At 38.4% G+C, this 20,720-nt stretch overlaps 1 protein-coding gene across 5 annotated transcripts in view; it reads left to right on the top strand.

Moving 5' to 3' along the window:
- Positions 1-8,881: 8,881 nt before the first annotated feature.
- Positions 8,882-20,720, top strand: part of USP33 (ubiquitin specific peptidase 33) — a gene marked incomplete at both ends in the record, with an annotated part of 42,558 nt that continues 30,719 nt past the window's right edge. For 4 of the 5 annotated variants that reach the window (XM_079696763.1, XM_079696761.1, XM_079696760.1 and 1 more), the window contains 7 exons: positions 8,897-8,977; positions 9,183-9,236; positions 9,662-9,724; positions 10,862-11,014; positions 13,699-13,801; positions 14,549-14,618; positions 16,351-16,464. In XM_079696763.1, the coding sequence (XP_079552889.1) occupies positions 8,897-8,977; positions 9,183-9,236; positions 9,662-9,724; positions 10,862-11,014; positions 13,699-13,801; positions 14,549-14,618; positions 16,351-16,464 (638 nt within the window). Of the gene's footprint in view, positions 8,978-9,182; positions 9,237-9,661; positions 9,725-10,861; positions 11,015-13,698; positions 13,802-14,548; positions 14,619-16,350; positions 16,465-20,720 lie in introns of all 5 variants that reach the window. The other variant, XM_079696759.1, reaches the window with a different exon arrangement.

The following is a 20,720-nucleotide window of genomic DNA, read 5'->3' as shown; positions in this document are numbered from 1 at the left end:
CCATCTGGAAGAAAATAAAATTGGATTCCTGTCTTAAGATAAACTCCAGATAGATTAAAAGCCTTGTTAAAAAAAATTTAAGGGTATTCTACAGCTTTAGCTCTATTAATTAGGGTGAAGGGAACCTTAAGATTGGAAACTCAGATGCTATTATAGAATGAGATCTGTCTGATTTTATAAAAATGCAAACTTTTAATAATAAAGCATACCATAAGAAAGTTAATAATAGTTTTGGCACTAAGGTAGGCATATAGGCTAATGGAATAGCATAGAGCCCAAATTTGAAGAAAATCTATTTTCAGCTTTATTGAGGTATAATTGACAAAAATTTTTTTAGGCTTTTTTTTTTTTTTTTTGCGGTACACGGGCCTCTCACTGTTGTGGCCTCTCCCGTTGCGGAGCACAGGCTCCGGATGCACAGGCTGAGCGGCCATGGCTCACGGACCTAGCCACTCCGTGGCATGTGGGATCTTCCCGGACCGGGGCACGAACCTTTGTCACCTGCATCGGCAGGCGGACTCTCAACCACTGTGCCACCAGGGAAGCCCCTGGCAAAAAGTTCTGTATATAAGGTGTACAATGTGCCAGTTTCATATAAACATACATTGTAAAGTACTTACCACAGTCAAGCTAGTTAGCATTCATTACCTCACTCAGTTACTTTAATTTTTTTTCTTGTCATGCCCCCACCCCTTCCCCTTTGGCAGCCACCTGTTCTCTGTGTTTATGTGTCTGTTTCTGTTTTGTTTTTTAGATTCCATGTATACGTATTTGTCTTTCTTATTTTGACTTATTTCTCTTAGTATAATACCCTCTAGGTCCATCCATCTAGTTACAAATGGCAAGGTTTCATTCTTTTTTATGGCTGAGTAGTATTCCATTTTGTGTATATGTGTGTGTTTGTGTGTGTGTTTGTGTGTATACACCCCACATGTTTTTTTATCCATTCATCTGTTCATGGATACTAAAGTTGTTTCCATATTTTGGCTGTTGTAAATAATATTGCAGTAACATAGGGATGCACATGTATGTTTTTTAATTAGTGTTTTTGTTTTCTTCAGAAAAGTATGCAGAAGTGGAATAGCTGGATCATATGATAGTTCTATTTTTAATTTTTTGAGAAACTTCCATAGTGTTTCCCGTAGTGGCTGTACCAATTTTCATTCCCACCAACAGGGCATGAGGGTTCCCTTTTCTCCTTATCCTCACCAACACTTGTTTGTTGTCTTTTTGATAATAGGCATTTTGACAGGTATGAGGTGATATCTCATTGCAGTTTTTTTTTTTTTTTTTTTTTTTGCGGTACGCGGGCCTCTCACTGCTGTGGCCTCTCCCACTGCGGAGCACAGGCTTCGGACGCGCAGGCCCAGCAGCCACGGCTCACGGGCCCAGCCGCTCCACGGCACGTGGTATCCTCCCGGACCGGGGCACGAACCCGTGTCCCCTGCATTGGCAGGCGGACTCTCAACCACTGCGCCACCAGGGAAGCCCTCATTGCAGTTTTGATTTGCATTTGCCTGATGATTAGTGATGCTGAGCATCTTTTCATGTGTCTCTTAGCTACCTGTATGTCTTTTATGGAAAATGTCTATTTAAAATGCCCATTTTCTTTTTGTTTTTTTTGCGGTACGTGGGCCTCTCACTGTTGTGGCCTCTCCCGTTGCAGAGCACAGGCTCCGGACGCTCTGGCTCAGCGGCCATGGCTCACGGGCCTAGCCGCTCCGTGGCATGTGGGATCTTCCCAGACCGGGGCATGAACCCGTGTCCCCTGCATCGGCAGGCAGACTCTCAACCACTGCGCCACCAGGGAAGCCCTAAAATACCCATTTTTAAATCAGGTTGCTTGCATCTTTGATGTTGGGTTGTGTGAGTTTTTTCTATATTTTGGATATTGATCCCTTATCAAATAAGGGGCAACTGTGGGGTCTTCTGTTGTGGCAGCACTGACTGCTGTGGGTGTGCTAGTGGCTGGGGCTGGCCCCTGGCCTGGTTGGCTGCCAGGTGCTGCCACTTGTAGAGGTTGCCAGTCAAGAGTGGAGTTTTGTTTTCTGCAGACCTCCAGCTTTCCCATACTCAAGCCCTGCTGGCCTTCAGAGCTAGATATTCTGGGGGCTCATTTTCACTTTGCATATCCCTCAGGCTGGAGAGCCCAGTGTGGGGCTCAGAACCTTTACTCCTTGTGGAGAAACTCTGTAGTAGTGATTTCTTTTTAAATTTTCCTTATTTTTGGCTGTGTCTGGTCTTAGTTATGGTACACGGGATCTTTCATTGCAGCACGTGGACTCTTCATTGCGGTGCGTGGGCTTCTCTCTAGTTGTGGTGTGCAGGCTCTCTAGTTTAGTTGTGGCTTGTGGGCTCAGTAGTTGCGGTGCACAGGCTTAGTTGCCTTGCAGCACGTGTGGTCTTAGTTGCCCAACCAGGGATCCAACCTGCATCCCCTGCACTGGAAGGTGGATTCTTAACCACTGGACCACCAGGGAATTCCCTGCAGTTGTGATTATTCTCCTGTTTGTGGGTTGCCTACCCAGGCGTGTGGGTCTTGACTATATTGCATCTCTGCTCCTTCTATCTATTTCATGCTTCCTTCTTCATATCTTTAGTTCTGGAAAATCTTTTCTGCTAGTCTTCAGGTCATTCTCATAGATAGTTGCTCTGTAAATAGTTGTAACTTTTGTGTGTGTGTGGAAGGAGGTGAGCTCAGTGTCTGCCTACTTCACCATCTTAGTAAAGTATCCCCTGGTCAAATGTTTTTTGTCAAGAGTGCCAAGACCATTCAGTGGGAGAAAAAACAGTCTTTTCAAGAAAGGGTATTGAGCAAACTGTATATCCATATGCAAAAATATGACATTGGATCCCTACCTTACACAAACATACAAAAATTGACTTTAGTGGGTCAAAGGCCTAAACATAGGAACTAAAACTCTTAGAAGAAAACATAGAGGGGGGAACTGTGACATTGGATTTGGCAGCGACTTCCTGGATATGACACTAAAAGCACAGGTCACAAAAGTAAATAGATAACTTGGATTATATCAGTTAGAAACTTCTGTCCATCAAAGGGCACAGTCAACAGAGTGAAAAGGCCACCTATGGAATGGGCGAAAATATTTGCAAGTCGTGTATCTGATAAGGAGTTAAATATCCAGAGTATATAAAGGACTTCTACAACTCAACAACAAAAAAGCAAACAACTCAATTAAAAAAATGGCTGAAGTACTTGAATAGACTTTTCTCCAAAGAAGGTACATAAATAAATGCCTAACAAGCACATGAAAAGATGCTCAACATTACTAATTGCAAAAATGCAAATCAAAACCACAGTGAGATATCACCGCAATTGAATGTATTCAGTCAGGAAAAGGAAGGAAATTCTGGCCCAAGCTATAAAATCAATGAACTTTGAGGACATTATGCTAAGTACAATAAGTCATAAACAAAATACTCTATTTCACTTGCGAAGTACCCTGACTAGTCAAATTTGTAGAGACAAAAAGTGAAATGGTGGTTGCCAGTGGTTGGTGGGAGGGGGAATGGAGAGTTGCTGTGTAATGCTGTGGAGTTTCACTTTTGCAAGATGAGATGAGTTCTGGAGATTGATTGCCCAACAATGTGAGTATACTTAATGCTACTGAACTGTACATTTAAAAATGGTTAGGATGGGCTTCCCTGGTGGTGTAGTGGTTGAGAGTCCGCCTGCCGATGCAGGGGACACGGGTTCGTGCCCCGGTCCGGGAAGATCCCACATGCCGCGGAGCGGCTAGGTCCGTGAGCCATGGCCGCTGAGCCTGCGCGTCTGGAGCCTGTGCTCCGCAACGGGAGAGGCCACAACAGTGAGAGACCTGTGTACCGCAAAAAAAAAAAAATGGTTAGGATGATAAACTTACGTGTATTTCATCAAAATTAAAAATTAAAAACTTAATAGATAATAGTAAGTTTGAAAAATGGTTGCAGTATAGAAGACAGGATTCTGTTTACAAGAAGAGGCTATCAACCCAATTGTAAAAAGGGCAAAGATTTAAAGAGCCATTAAATAAAATAACAAATCTAGGAGGCTATAAAATTCATGAAAAGACAGTCTCACAGGTTGTCAAGGCAATGCAAATTAGAGAGTCTCATGCTCCACTGACTGAGCTAGCCAGGCACGTCAAGGCAATGCAAATTAAATACTAGTGAAATATAACAGCATACCCATCAAATGACAACAGTTAAAAAAAAGCCAGTAATACCTTTACTAGTATAGAAAATGGTGTTGATGTGCAGAAAATGGTATTCCCTTATGAGTGGAAATGTGAATTGTTATAGCATTTTTGGAAAGTAATATTGTAAAATCTATTTTTATAAATTGGCCCATGTATACAAATATAATGGCCCACCCATTATGTTTACATGGATTTTTTTAGTGGCAGAATATGGAAGCAAAGTGGAAGTCTATTATTAGAAGAATTGATTGAATGCATGCATCCATGTGTGAATGCATTTCATATGTATCCATGAAAATTTTGACATAAATGGATATCTTTTAAAATATTATTGAAAAAATAAAATATTATTGACAAAAAAGATGGCCATGTATATCTCTGTATCTGTATTTGTGTATGATTTATATGGAAAATTATTAAAGCATACCTACAGGTTTTATAGTGCAGGTATGCTGGTGATAAATTCTTTCAGCTTTATTATGTCTAATGCAGTCTTTATTTTGCCTTTGTTTTTGAAAGATATTTTCCTAGTTATGGAGTTCTTGGTTGACAGTGTTCCTTCAGTAAACTGTAAAGATGTTGCTCCTCTGCCTTCCAGCTTATGTTGTTTCTAGTATACATTATGGGTCTTTTGGGGCTGCTTTTAAGACGTCTGTCCTGTTACTGGTTTTAAGCAACTTGTTTTTGATATGCTGTGGTTTTATTTGTTCTTATATCTTGTGTTGCTTCAATTTGTAGGTTTTTTAGTTTTCATCCTGTTCAGACTTTTCCATCTAGCTGAGTGAGGCTCTTGTTTAATTTTCTCCATCTTTGTGTCTCATAGTTTCTTTTTTGTTGTTGTTGTTGTTTTTGTTTTTTGTTTTCTTTTGTGGTACGCGGGCCTCTCACTGCTGTGGCTTCTCCCGTTGCGGAGCACAGGCTCCGGACGCTCAGGCTCAGCAGCCATGGCTCCGGGCCCAGCCGCTCTGCGGCATGTGGGATCTTCCTGGACCGGGGCACGAACCCGTGTCCCCGGCGTTGGCAGGCGGACTCCCAACCACTGCGCCACCAGGGAAACCCCATAGTTTCTTTTGCTGTGTCTTCAAGTTCATTATTCTTTTGCCTTGTCTTATCTACTCTTAATCTCATCCATTGTATTTTTCACCTCAGATTTTGTTTTTTTTTAACATGTAGATACTTGATTTGGGTCTTTCTTTTTTTTTTTTCCTATCTTTCATGTCTCTCCTTATCATTTGTATCCTTTATTCTATCATCTATCTTATGTCTGGGTCCCTTAGTTTTTCTTCCCCACTGAGGGTCAGATTTTCCTTCATTGTATATCTTATAATTTTTTAAAATTAATTAATTTATTTGTTTATTTTTGGCTGCATTGGGTCTTTGTTGCTGTGCGCGGGCTTTCTCTAGTTGTGGCGAGTGGGGACTACTCTTTGTAGTGGTGCACGGGCTTCTCATTGTTGTGGCTTCTCTTGTTGTGGAGCATGGGCTCTAGGTGTGTGGGCTTCAGAAGTTGTGGCACGTGGGCTCAGTAGTTGTGGCTTGCAGGCTCTAGAGCACAGGCTCTGTAGTTGTGGCGCACGGTCTTAGTTGCTCCACGGCATGTGGGATCTTCCCGGACCAGGGCTCGAACCTGTGTCCCCTGCACTGGCAGGCAGATTCTTAACCACGGTGCTGCCAGGGAAGCCCCTGTATATCTTATAGTTTTTGATTGGATGCCAGGCATTTGATTTTTACCTTGTTGGGTGCTGGTTGTTTTCATTCCTTTAAATGTTCTTCATTTTTTTTCTGGGACACAGTTAAATTCCTTGGGAACAGTTTGACCCTGTAATGCTCCCTTTTGAACTTTTTGAAGGCAGAACCAAAGTAGTCTTTCTTCTAGGGATAATTTTTTCCCAATACTAAGGCAATACCCTTCTGAGTATGCTATTTTGTTCCCTCTGTATTGTGAAATCTTTCAACTCTGGCTGGTGGAAACACAGACAGACCTGGGTTGGCTTTGAGAATTGTTCTACCTGCTCCTTTCCAGTAGTTCTTTCCCCTTCTTAGGGTAGTTTAATCACAGGCACATGCTCATCAGTACTGGTTGAAAACATAATGGTAGCCCTTTACGAATCTCCAGAGTTCACTTGCTCTCTATTCAGTTCTTTACTGTCTGTTACTCACCTTGGCCTCCCTGAATTTTCAACTCTGTCTCTTCAACTTAGAGAGATCACCAAAATCTGTTTGGGTTTTCTTCTACCTGTACTGTGGCCTAGAAGGAAATTCTCTCCAGGCAGTAAGTTGGGGCAGTCACCTTGTTTTTATCTTCTTATGGATCAGTGTTCTGCAGTGCCTGTTGTCCAGTGTCTGTGTCTGAAAACCATTATTTTATATTTTTTGGTCTGGTTTCTTACTTATTTGAGAGGGTAAATCTGGTCTGTGTCACTCCATTATTGTTGCAAGTGGGAGTAATTGGATAAGAGGGAAAAGATATCTAATTACAAAAGGAAGTGAGAGGTGGGTGGGAAACCCTCCTCCCTGCATAAATAAAAAATGGAAAATATTAACAATTATTTTAAGTTTAACTTCATGCTCTGAATGTCAGGAGCATGGCTTATGTAATATTACATAGTAATGTGGTATTTATAAATAATGACTTATTCAATATCAACCCCAGCGTTATTCCTGTTGTATTTTGTAGGTTGCAGTATAATATTGGACTTATCATTTGATTTGATCTGATAGAACGTTTTTATTTAATATGTTTTCTAATGTGTTAATATTTCAGCATATTTATAATTGTTTATTCTTTCCTAGAAAGTTTCTTAACTTTTTCCCAAATAATGTTCTCAAATCCCAAAGATGAATGAAAGTTCATGAAATGCCCTGTTATTAAGAATGTACAATCTGGGACTTCCCCTGGTGGCGCAGTGGTTAACAATCCGCCTGCTAGTGCAGGGGACACGGGTTCGATCCCTGGTCTGGGAAGATCCCACATGCTGCGGAGCAACTAAGCCCGTGCGCCATAGCTACTGAGCTTGCGCTCTAGAGCCCACAAGCCACAACTACTGAGCCCCTGTGCTGCAACTATTGAAGCCCACGTGCCTACAGCCCATGCTCCACAATAAGAGAAGCCACTGCATTGAGAAGTTTGCGCACCGCAACGAAGAGAGCCCCCACTCTCTGCAACTATAGAAAGCCTGTGTGCAGCAACGAAGACCCAACACAGCCGATAGATAGATAGATAGATAGATAGGTAGAATGTACAGTCCAAAGAAGACCTGGAAATCCTTACTGAGTTAGACTTGAGACGTTTACTTGGAAATCACTCACTTAAACCATTCATAAGATAATCTGGGAATTGAATGCAGTGTATAAGTTTGCTCTATGATTCATAAGATTTAAAGTACAGGTAGATAAAATTTAGTGACCTTACAGTACATTGTGATGTCTTGGAGGAAACTAAGTTCACTGGGATTGCAAAATACTTTGCCTTCTGTTTACTTTAATGGAATTGAGGAAACTCCTGAAGAATATTAGGAAACTTACTGATTTGGGAAACTACCTCAGTCTTAAACTGGTTGTCTCATAGGGGAGGGAGGTCTGAGACCTTTACTGGTCAGATAAAAAAACCTCAAGGGATGATGCAGAGTGCCTAATAAAGTTTTATGTGTATGTGTAGTATACACACGCGACACACGTGACATGTACTACCTCATTTAATCCTTGCGGTAGGAGTACGACATTCAGCACTTACTGGTATCCTCAGGTCTATTTGACTTTAGAGTCCTTGGCTCTTACCCATGAGATATATAGGTGGATTCAAATCCTAGTTTGAATCCTATGTTAACAATGTGAACTCAGGTTTTCTACTCTTATTAGCCTTACATGCAGATGAAGATAATAATGGTGCCTATCTCAGTGTTGTTGGAAGAATCATATGATAATGTGATTCTCAACCTGGGATGACTTTGTCCCCAGAGGACATAATTTTACACTGTCTAATGACATTGGTTGTCAGAGCTCGGAGTGGTAGTAGTGAGGGTGTTCTGGCATCTAGTGGGTAGAAGAAGAAATGTTGCTAAATATCTTACAATGTACAGGACAACCCTCCACAAGAGAGAGTTATCTGGCCTGAAGTGTCAGTGGTGCCAGGGTTGAGAAACTCTGATATAAAGTGACTATGCTGGTTTATTGCTAGGATACCAAACTATTACATTTATATCATCAGTGGGCTGTTGCTAGTGTGAAAATGAAGGTTTCCATTTGAATTCTTTTTCTTTTCAATTCCAATTCTAGCCTAAGGGTTAATCTTTTTAAACGAAAAATAAGAGGGGATAAAAATACTTAAATTGAATAACCTGAATTTTTTCCCCTTTTATTTACCTCTAAAAAGTGAAATGGGAGAAGGGGGAAAAAGCAGCAAAAGTAATGGAGAAACAAACTTACACTGACTCATAGGTATCAATTTTAATAAAATGATTATTTATTAGTAGAGAAACTTCCAATGTTGAAATTAACTTCAATTGTGAAAGTACCCTAGATGTATTTGAAAATATATACTTTTGTAGGGCAAACTTATAAACATGTACGCGTCTTGTTTTATCTTTTAATAATTTTTAATATATTAGCACTTTTAAAATTGACTTTTCTGGTCAATTTTTCTGTAGGTATTACCTCATTTGGAAAGCTTTGAGAAACAGGAAAACATTTCTAACAAAATGTCAGCTTTTCGAGGTCATTGTCCGCATTTGGATTCAGTTGGTGAAATAACTAAAGAAGATTTAATACAAAAATCTCATGTAAGAAAGAGGGCTTTTTTTCTTCCTTTAAAAAAAATCCTTTAAAAAATCATATTCGTTTTTCTCCCAAATATGTGTTTTCTGTAGATTACTACAATATTCTATGTTCATGAGTCCAATTTTTTTATATATGATATTAGTGAATGTATATATTTGGCTGTATTTATGTAATGGTAATGTTGTCTGTGTGATTTTCCTTCCATAGGGTTCTTGTCAGGATTGTAAAGTCAGAGGACCAAACCTTTGGGCGTGTCTGGAGGTATGTGTATGTTTCTTCTCAAAAGTTTGATATAAAAATTTATATCTGAATAAGGTTAACTAGAAGATTTTTTTTGACACTTAGAGGACTTCATAAATGAACATTAAGAAGATCATTATCGATTATAAAATTAAACTTTAAACTTTGGGCTTTAACTTACAGTGCTTTTTGCAGAGTTTGGTAAATCACTAAAATATTTTACCCTCACCTTTTATTAGTGGAGACATATCTTTTAGCTTAGAAATATTCCGGTTATATTCTTTTGTGCCTAGTACCTTTTGGTTAAAATAACTGACTTGGGAAGTCATTTAATCTTTCCGTTAAACCATGTGATCAGAACTTCATTGTAAATGTAATTGTAATGCTATTATTTTAAACTTACATGTTATAAAATACCTAATTTTCCTTTATATAATTATTTTTAGAATAGATGTTCATATGTTGGCTGTGGTGAATCACAAGTAGATCATAGCACCATACATTCTCAGGTATGTATGTAGAAAAATTTCATGCAAGATGTTTTTTAAAGAGAGCCTGAAGGAAAGGGAAAGCAAATACAGCATTAAGTTGTAATTCAAAATTTTGTCCATTTTTCTTTTTTTTTTTAATAAGCGAGTTAAATCTTAGCTTATAAAAAGGTGGGGAGGGGAATTGCTAAGATCAATATTAGAAAGAGGTTGTAATTAAGAGAGTAGTGATTTAAGAAACGTACCTCCAGATGTATGGAGGTGGTAGCTGAAGATATTAGTAGGATATGTAAGTTGAAGTCAAGAATAGAAGCCTAGGCTATTCCAGGGCCTGACTGACTTCAAGTCTCAACTCATATACCTTTTTCTCTACATCCTCCTTACTGGAGTCCCGTTTCTACGTCACCCTGGTTGTTTGGTGCTTGTGTGTAATTCTGGCATGCTTCTTTTACAGATTAGATAGAGCTCCCATTCTAAACTATACATTTTCTTGAGAATGAAGTGTTTTGTTCATATTTATCTCTACAGCATTAACTGTTCTCAACCAGGGTTCCTCAAGAGAATTAATTAAGGCTCTCAGGCATCATGGTACATAGTTAATTTACTTCTCTTTGGTGCACCTAGAATGGTGGTACTATGTACCATTCTTGGGAGAATTGAGAAAATAGTTACTCAGATCATTGTCTATAGGGCATTATCCTCTTGCAAAACTCTAGTTGAGAAGGGCTGGAGTTTCATATATCCAAGATCATATTCACTTTCGCTTGAGCTGTTTTGTGCTTTGATTCATGTCATTTATATTCTTTTGCCATTCTGATCTCCTGGAACAGTTAACTGTGCTATTGTCAATTTTCTTGTATTATAATTACTTGCTAACTGAAAAGCATAATCTTATAATAACTCTTGTGTTTATCTTTATAATGAATAGTGGTGAAAAATGACAATAGAATAACTTTTGGAGTAGGCTTAGATATTGTTACTATTCACTATGCATTAGCAATTTATCTAAAAAATGGTTTTTTGGTGCTCCAGTTTAAATTTTCTCTTTTGAGTATACTGTTATTCATCAAAGGCCAGCAGTTTATCTTCTATGATCTTCTGAAAGGTTTTCAACTATAATTTTGGCTCCTTTTCTCTCTCTCCCATGAAATTATACAGGAGACAAAGCATTATTTAACTGTGAACCTTACCACTCTTCGAGTATGGTGTTATGCTTGCAGCAAAGAAGTATTTTTGGATAGAAAATTAGGAACTCAGCCTTCATTACCTCATGTAAAACCACTTCACCAAACACAAGAAAATAGTGTCCAGGTAATAATCTAAATCTGTGTAATTAAAATATCAAATATTTTCAGGTAATAATTTCAGAATTTGTCATGTAGCTGAAATCTAAGAGCCCTACTTCACTTGTACTTTAAAAAATTTCCATAATGTGCCTTTTTTCCTCAAATGAAACACCGAAGCTGGCCTTTGTTCTTTTGTAGAGTGATGGATTAGAGTGAAATTGAAGCCCACACCTGTCTGAAGATGGAAAAGCACCTGATGTGTTTTAAAAACTTAAAAAAACAGCTGGTTTAAATAGTGTTTCTTTTTCTAGTCAGTCTGATTCTAGGAGAGGTGATGGGCCTTCTTTGATAGGCCCTAATTCAGCTCTCTTTTCCTCATTTCCCTCCCTGCTTCACTCCCATGTATATTACTGTAAACATTTTACTAATTTATTGAAAACCAGATAGAATACATTAAAGCTTAACATCAGTGTTTGGTTACAAAAGATGGGTAAGCTTGCAAAGATTGGTCACTTAATATTGAGACTTTTCTAGTCATATAAAAAAATAGGAAAGGGAGGGATTTCCCTGCCCTCCAGTGGGTAAGACTCCATGCTTCCACTGCAGGGCGCACGGGTTCGATCCCTAGTTGGGGAACTAAGATCCCACCTGCCACGCGGCGTGGCGAAAAAAAAAAAAGAAAGAAAAAATAGGAAAAGGAATGAAAAAAATAAGAATAGTTGGCGTCCTATCATCATTTGGTCTGTATGGTTTAATTAACACATCAGTGAGTTTTTTCCTTCTGTGTTATAGAAATCACATTGTATTTCTATAATTGTGTTCTTTGATACCAGTTCTTAAGATTTTTTGTGTTGTATCTTTGTATCACATTCTGATGGTAGATATTTGTGAGAGTAAATTTGCTTGCCTCACACATTATATAACTTAAAGTGACTAGATTTTAGACAAGGTATACTTGTTGCATTTCTAGTTTCATAGTTGAATAACTCTAGTTCATAAGTTACCATCATTACTGTTTCTCCTACTGATACCTATTTATCATTCAAAAACGTGTTTTTTGGTTTTTTTTGAATGCCATGGTAGTTTGAAAATAAGTTTGCCTGAACCCTCTAACACTATTAACAAAAATGTGGTAATTAAAAGTTTAATCACGTGAGGAACTGATAACAATTTATAATAATCTAAAGAATAAGTACAGATAGTTCACAAAGAAGAAATACAAATTAGGGCTTCCCTGGTGGCGCAGAGGTTGAGAGTCCGCCTGCCGATGCAGGGGACGCAGGTTCGTGCCCCGGTCCGGGAAGATCCCACATGCCGCGGAGCGGCTGGGCCCATGAGCCATGGCCACTGAGCCTGCGCGCCCGGAGCCTGTGCTCCACAACGAGAGAGGCCACAACAGTGAGAGGCCCACGTACCGCAAAAAAAAAAAAAAAAAAAAAAAAAAGAAATACAAATTAAAACACATCGAGAAAACAATCATCAGTGACTAAAGAAAAGTAAGTTAAAACAGCTATCTGCCATTTCTACCCAAATAGATTATGATTGCAAACTCTTAGTGAATGCTGAATCTGGTTGAATAAGTATACTGATAATTTTCTGATAGCTTGTAAATAATTTTCTGGTGAGTTATATTTATGACACATAAAAGGCATGAATTTAATTTCATACAACTTCCTGATGATCCCATTGTTGAAGAAATTACTCAGAAGAAAAAAAAAGTTATTTGTACAGATTTTTTTTAGCAGTATAAAATTTACAGGCTGTTTGAACCCAGTTCATCAGAACATTAATTATAGAATAACAGTATTGGAAACCATTCAAATGTCATTAAGGTTTTTCAAACAATTTTGTAGGAGGTAAGATTTTGAATGATTTTTTTTTTTTTGCGGTACGTGGGCCTCTCACTATTGTGGCCTCTCCCGTTGCGGAGCACAGGCTCCGGACGCGCAGGCTCAGCGGCCATGGCTCACGGGCCCAGCCGCTCTGCGGCAGCATGTGGGATCCTCCCGGACTGGGGCACGAACCCGTGTCCCCTGCATTGGCAGGCGGACTCTCAACCACTGTGCCACCAGGGAAGCCCTGAATGATTTTTTTTAAAGCTGCTCTACTTCTCTGTATTTCAATACACCAAAGTGAGAATGTGGGGCCTACCCAAATATCTAGTATCTACAGATTCCAGGAAGGTAAAGTAAATGTATAAAGTGGGTGGGTATAAGTACATATATGCATGCCTTGAAGAAGAGAAATAAGCTGTAATAAGTTGGAGAACCAGAGCACGTGCCAAGTACATTCTGCTGTTGGGTTTCCTCCTCCCACTGATGGTTGCTAAATGGGTTCGGTGTACTTTGATCTTCTGCTTTAGAAGAGAACTTGCAGAATTTGATTTTTATGTGAGCTCACCCAATTTTTAAAATATTAGCTCAAAGTTTTGCTTTTGTTTCGGTTTTTGTCCTTTTTTTTAAAACACTGTGGACTAACATTTGACCAAGTCACCAGTTGCAACCTCTTGAGTTAATCCAATTCTCAGGAATTAATATTGGAATTTTAAAAAATATTTAAAACTATTTCATACACATAAAAGGATGCAAAATAACTTTAGTAACAAGTATCAGGAGAGATTGTAGAAGTCCAGAGATAAGCTGCGAACAAATTAAAAAAAAATTTTGACCTAAGGATTTGTTCAAGCCTGCTATCTTTTCTGTTATCAAGGATTTTAAAATACCCAGTAACACAACATTAAAAACTCCTCTGGTTGCTGTATTTGATGATCTGGACATAGAAGTGGAAGAAGAAGATGAACTTAAGGCAAGAGGTAAAATAATTCTCCTGTATAACACTCCTTTGTATGCTACTGTCCATTTCTTTAGGAAATTGTATCATGTGAAAATTTCAAAATCTAGAGATGATCAGAAGATAATTACAAAAAAAAATTCTAGGAATCAGATTATTGGTTATGCTTATGCTTTTTTAAAAAAATTATCAGTTTACATAAACAGGGTACATTTTTAAGTTCTAACTTTTTTTTGTTTATTTATTGTATTATGCATCACTTGAAAATACCAAGGAAATATCCTTTTGTTTTTAATGATGCATGAGTGGAAGTAATGTTAGTTGGCAGTGTTTGATTGTAAGAAATCAATAAAGTAATTGTATTTAAAAAAAAATTCTGAAATTTGACCTAGTAAAATTGTATCTGTGAAAAAGCAAACTGACAACTTTGATGCTTCGTTTCTCTGGCATCACTTTACTAAAGCCCACAGTTGTTAGTATAAACTATCTGTATAGTTTAGTACAGACTTTTCTGTTTTATAGTTGATGTAAGGGAATCTTAACCCTTTAAGGATATATTTAAATAATTTTCTGAATATTAACACTTTGGTGTAAGTCTGACCTCTTTGAGTTATTCAAGTTGCTGTTTGTATTCCTATAATGTATTTTGTATTTCCTTAACATAGGTTGGGAACCGTAATAATTACCTAGTTACATATTCAGCGAACACTCATAAAATTGAGTCATTGCATTATTGAATGATGACATAATTTATAATTTTTCCTAATAGGTCTTACAGGTTTGAAAAATATTGGAAATACTTGTTATATGAATGCTGCTTTGCAGGCTCTTTCCAATTGGTAAGTAGAGAAATTAATTTTGTTAGTATAGTTTGTTTTTGTTTTTGTTTTTTTTGCGGTACGCGGGCCTCTCACCGTTGTGGCCTCTCCCGTTGCGGAGCACAGGCTCCAGATGCACAGGCTCAGCGGCCATGGCTCATGGGCCTAGCCGCTCCACGGCATGTGGGATCTTCCCAGACTGGGGCATGAACCCGTGTCCCCTGCATCGGCAGGCGGACTCTCAACCACTGCGCCACCAGGGAAGCCCAGTATAGTTTTTTAAAGTTACTCTTGGAGGACTTCCCTGTTGGTGCAGTGGTTAGGAATCCACCTGCCAAGGCAAGGGACACGGGTTTGATCCCTGGTCTGGGAAGATCCCACATGCCATGGAGCAACTAAGCCCGTGCGCCACAACTACTAAGCCTGTGTACCACAACTACTGAGCCTGTGCTCCAGAGCCCATGAGCCACAACTACTGAGCCTGCGCATGTGCCGCAGCTACTGAAGCCTGCGAGGCTAGGGCCTGTGCTCCGCAACAAGGGAAGCCACCTCAGTGAGAAGCCCGCACACTGCAACAAAGAGTAGCCCCACTCACTGCAACGAGAGAAAGCCCGTGCACAGCAACAAAGACCCAGTGCAGCCAAAAATAAATAAATAAAATAAAATTATAAAAAAAAAAATAATAGAGTTACTCTTGGAGCAGAAAACCGTGCTGCTGTAGTACACTCAGAAAAAAGGAGTGAGAAGAGAAAAGAAAAATATACATTAATAGTAATATGGGAAAAAGGTGACAATTATATTCAATTCCCCTAGCCAACAGGATCCCATTAAATCCTTGCTGTACCTCTTCCCTCACCCCTCTCAACACATAGTGCTGCCTCCCCCCCTTTTCTGAAATGCCCCCAGTTAAAAAATTATCTGGATTAACTAAAGCCTAAATGTGTAAATATTCCTGAAAAAGTTATTTCCTCTTTCTTGCTGAGTAACTCTTACGGTCGAGTAGGCAAGAAACTGAGTTGGGACATAATCCATTGTTGTCCCAATGGGGTTGCTTTGACCGTGCCTATAGTTTCCTAAGACTGCTGGTCCTGGCTCAGACCCTAGGTGGTTGTATGTCTTTGAGGAAGTTATTTGTTTTTACATCTAGAAAATGAGGAGCTTGAACTAATTAATTCCTCAAATCACTTTTAGTTCAGAGGTCCTAGGAAAATATTTTATATTTTTCTGTAGGTGGAAAGTCTCTAATAAAGCAATTAGGTTTTTTTTATTAATTATAGTCCTGTAAAGTAGGTAGGTGCAGTATGGAATGTTCTGCAGATGATCACCCAGGGAAGAGATGAAAAGTCATAGGATCAAGTCCTGAGGAACCCTGATAGATAGATACCTGGTAAGAGCAGAAAAAACAATAAAGAGGGAAAAGAGTTACCAGAGAGGTCAAGAAGAAAAGTAAAAAAGTGCATTACATTGGTTAAGAGAAGGGGGTAAACCACCTGTGACAAATGCTGCTACGGGGGAAATGAAAGGTGTTTACTGGATTTGGCAGCATTGAGGACTCTGATGTGGTGGGTCAAATCTGATTTGATGGGTTGAGCAAGATAATGAAGGAAAGAATGTGAAGCTGTAAAAGGGAGCAAAGAAGTAACAGATACAGGGCTCTATGTGCTGTCAATTCATTGAATGACTAGAAGTCAATGAGTATTAAGCTGTGACTGCACTCTAACTTTTTTTTTTTAACATCTTTTTTTTAAACTAGCCCACCTTTGACACAATTTTTTCTTCATTGTGGAGGACTAGCCCGAACTGATAAGAAACCAGCTATTTGTAAAAGTTATCTCAAACTGATGACAGAGCTGTGGCATAAAAGCAGGTATGTACTTAATATGTTTATTTTCATTATTATATTTTTAAATGAACAACATAAATATTAAACATTTGCAGGTGCATTTATAGAGGTATAAAAAGTAGACAGATTTGAGACATTCAGTTTTGGGCATGTTATATTTGAAAATGAACATCCAAATGAAATATCTGGACTGGAGATAAAATGTTGAACTGTTAAAGCTGCTGTTACTGACACTTTTGATTTTTAATTCAGGAATAGGCATTCTCACAATGCTAAAATCAGACCATAGAGGCATATATGAATGTTTATTTTTCTGCTTATGTTTATTTGCTCTAAGTGTAGCATTAGAAAAATAATTGTTTGTTGTAATATTTTGTATTAGAACTATTCAGAAAGTTGCATTTAATGGTTCCTAAGAACTGCCCAGCCTTTCTCCTAAGAAAACAATCACCAAAGCTTTTTTTTTTTTTTAATTAGTTTCTGCTTTATAACAAAGTGAATCAGTCATACATATACATCTGTTCCGACATCCCTTCCCTCATGCATCTCCCTCCCTCCCACCCTCCCCATCCCACCCCTCCAGGCGGTCACAAAGCACCGAGCTGATCTCCCTGTGCTCTGCGGCTGCTTCCCACTATCTATCTACCTTACGTTTGGTAGTGTATATATGTCCATGCCTCTCTTTCGCTTTGTCACAGCTTACCCTTCCCCCTCCCCATATCCTCAAGTCCATTCTCAAGTAGGTCTGTGTCTTTATTCCTGTTTTACCCCTAGGTTCTTCATGACATTTTTTTTTTTTAATTCCATATATATGTGTTAGCATACGGTATTTGTCTTTCTCTTTCTGACTTACTTCACTCTGTATGACAGACTCTAGGTCCATCCACCTCATTACAAATAGCTCAGTTTCGTTTCTTTTTATGGCTGAGTAATATTCCATTGTATATATGTGCCACATCTTCTTTATCCATTCATCCGATGATGGACACTTAGGTTGTTTCCAGCTCTGGGCTATTGTGAATAGAGCTGCAATGAACATTTTGGTACATGTCTCTCTTTGAATTATGGTTTTCTCAGGGTATATGACTAGTAGTGGGATTGCTGGGTCATATGGTAGTTCTAGTTTTAGTTTTTTAAGGAACCTCCATACCGTTCTCCATAGTGGCTGTACCAACTAACATTACCACCAGCAGTGCAAGAGTGTTCCCTTTCCTCCACACCCTCTCCAGCATTTATTGTTTCTAGATTTCTTGATGATGGCCATTCTGACTGGTGTGAGATGATATCTCATTGTAGTTTTGATTTGCATTTCTCTAATGATTAATGACGTTGAGCATTCTTTCATGTGTTTGTTGGCAGTCTGTATATCTTCTTTGGAGAAATGCCTATTTAAGTCTTCTGCCCATTTTTGGATTGGGTTGTTTGTTTTTTTGCTATTGAGCTGCATGAGCTGTTTATAAATTTTGGAGATTAATCCTTTGTCAGTTGCTTCATTTGCAAATATTTTCTCCCATTCTGAGGGTTGTCTTTCGGTCTTGTTTATGGTTTCCTTTGCTGTGCAAAAGCTTTGAAGTTTCATTAGGTCCCATTTGTTTATTTTTGTTTTTAGTTCCATTTCTCTAGGAGGTGGGTCCAAAAGGATCTTGCTGTGATTTATGTCATAGAGTGTTCTACCTATGTTTTCCTCTAAGAGTTTGATAGTTTCTGCCCTTACATTTAGGTCTTTAATCCATTTTGAGCTTATTTTTGTGTATGGTGTTAGGGAATGATCTAATCTCATACTTTTACATGTCCCTGTCCAGTTTTCCCAGCACCACTTATTGAAGAGGCTGTCCTTTCTCCACTGTACATTCCTGCCTCCTTTATCAAAGATAAGTTGGCCATATGTGCGTGGGTTTATCTCTGGGCTTTCTATCCTGATCCACTGATCGATCTTTCTGTTTTTATGCCAGTACCACACTGTCTTAATTACTGTAGCTTTGTAGTATAGTCTGAAGTCAGGGAGCCTGATTCCTCCAGCTTCGTTTTTCGTTCTCAAGATTGCTTTGGCTATTCGGGGTCTTTTGTTTTTCCAAACAAATTTTGAAATTTTTTGTTCTAGTTCTGTGAAAAATGCCAGTGGTAGTTTGATAGGGATTGCATTGAATCTGTAGATTGCTTTGGGTAGTAGAGTCATTTTCACAATATTGATTCTTCCAATCCAGGAGCATGGTATATCTCTCCATCTATTTGTATCATCTTTAATTTCTTTCATCAGTGTCTTATAATTTTCTGCATACAGGTCTTTTGTCTCCTTAGGTAGGTTTATTCCTAGATATTTTATTCTTTTTGTTGCAATGGTAAATGGGAGTGTTTTCTTGATTTCATTTTCAGATTTTTCATCATTAGTGTACAGGAATGCCAGAGATTTCTGTGCATTAATTTTGTATCCTGCTACTTTACCAAATTCATTGATTAGCTCTAGTAGTTTTTCGGTAGCATCTTTAGGATTCTCTATGTATAGTATCATGTCATCTGCAAACAGTGACAGCTTTACTTCTTCTTTTCCAATTTGGATTCCTTTTATTTCCTTTTCTTCTCTGATTGCTGTGGCTAAAACTTCCAAAACTATGTTGAATAAGAGTGGTGAGAGTGGGCAGCCTTGTCTTGTTCCTGATCTTAGTGGAAATGGTTTCAGTTTTTCACCATTGAGGACAATGTTGGCTGTGGGTTTGTCATATATGGCCTTTATTATGTTGAGGAAAGTTCCCTTTGTGCCTACTTTCTGCAGGGTTTTTATCATAAATGGGTGTTGAATTTTGTCGAAAGCTTTCTCTGCATCTATTGAGATGATTATATGGTTTTTCTCCTTCAACTTGTTAATATGGTGTATCACATTGATTGATTTGCGTATATTGAAGAATCCTTGCATTCCTGGAATAAACCCCACTTGATCATGATGTATGATCGTTTTAATGTGCTGTTGGATTCTGTTTGCTAGTATTTTGTTGAGGATTTTTGCATCTATGTTCATCAGTGATATTGGTCTGTAGTTTTCTTTCTTTGTGACATCCTTGCCTGGTTTTGGTATCAAGGTGATGGTGGCCTCATAGAATGAGTTTGGGAGTGTTCCTTCCTCTGATATTGTTTGGAAGAGTTTGAGAAGGATGGGTGTTAGCTCTTCTCTAAATGTTTGATAGAATTCGCCTGTGAAGCCATCTGGTCCTGGGCTTTTGTTTGTTGGAAGATTTTTAATCACAGTTTCAATTTCAGTGCTTGTGATTGGTCTATTCATATTTTCTATTTCTTCCTGATTCAGTCTTGGTAGGTTGTGCATTTCTAAGAATTTGTCCATTTCTTCCAGGTTGTCCATTTTATTGGCATAGAGTTGCTTATAGTAATCTCTCATGATCTTTTGTATTTCTGCAGTGTCAGTTGTTACTTCTCCTTTTTCATTTCTAATTCTATTGATCTGAGTCTTCTCCCTTCTTTTCTTGATGAGTCTGGCTAATGGTTTGTCAATTTTGTTTATCTTCTCAAAGAACCAGCTTTTAGTTTGGTTGATCTTTGCTATCGTTTCCTTCATTTCTTTTTCATTTATTTCTGATCTGATCTTTATGATTTCTTTCCTTCTGCTAACTTTGGGGGTTTTTCGTTCTTCTTTCTCTAATTGCTTTAGGTGCAGGTTCAGGTTGTTTACTCGAAATGTTTCCTGTTTCTTAAGGTGGGATTGTATTGCTATAAACTTCCCCCTTAGAACTGCTTTTGCTGTGTCCCATAGGTTTTGGGTCGTCGTGTCTCCATTGTCATTTGTTTCTAGGTATTTTTTAATTTCCTCTTTGATTTCTTCAGTGATCACTTCGTTATTGAGTAGTGTATTGTTTAGCCTCCATGTGTTTGTATTTTTTACAGATCTTTTCCTGTAATTGATGTCTAGTCTCATAGCATTGTGGTCGGAAAAGATACTTGATACAATTTCAATTTTCTTAAATTTACCAAGGCTTGATTTGTGACCCAAGATATGATCTATCCTGGAGAATGTTCCATGAGCACTTGAGAAAAATGTGTATTCTGTTGTTTTTGGATGGAATGTCCTATAAATATCAACTAAGTCCATCTTGTTTAATGTATCATTTAAAGCTTGTGTTTCCTTATTTATTTTCATTTTGGATGATCTGTCCATTGGTGAAAGTGGGGTGTTAAAGTCCCCTACTATGATTGTGTTACTGTCGATTTCCCCTTTTATGGCTGTTAGTATTTGCCTTATGTATTGAGGTGCTCCTATGTTGGGTGCATAAATA

The sequence above is a fragment of the Hyperoodon ampullatus genome (assembly GCF_949752795.1).
Source record: "Hyperoodon ampullatus genome assembly, chromosome: 2".
NCBI classification, from domain to species: domain Eukaryota; kingdom Metazoa; phylum Chordata; class Mammalia; order Artiodactyla; family Ziphiidae; genus Hyperoodon; species Hyperoodon ampullatus.
The sequence above is the reverse complement of the archived record's forward strand: the minus strand, read 5'-3'. Positions and strand labels throughout refer to the sequence as shown.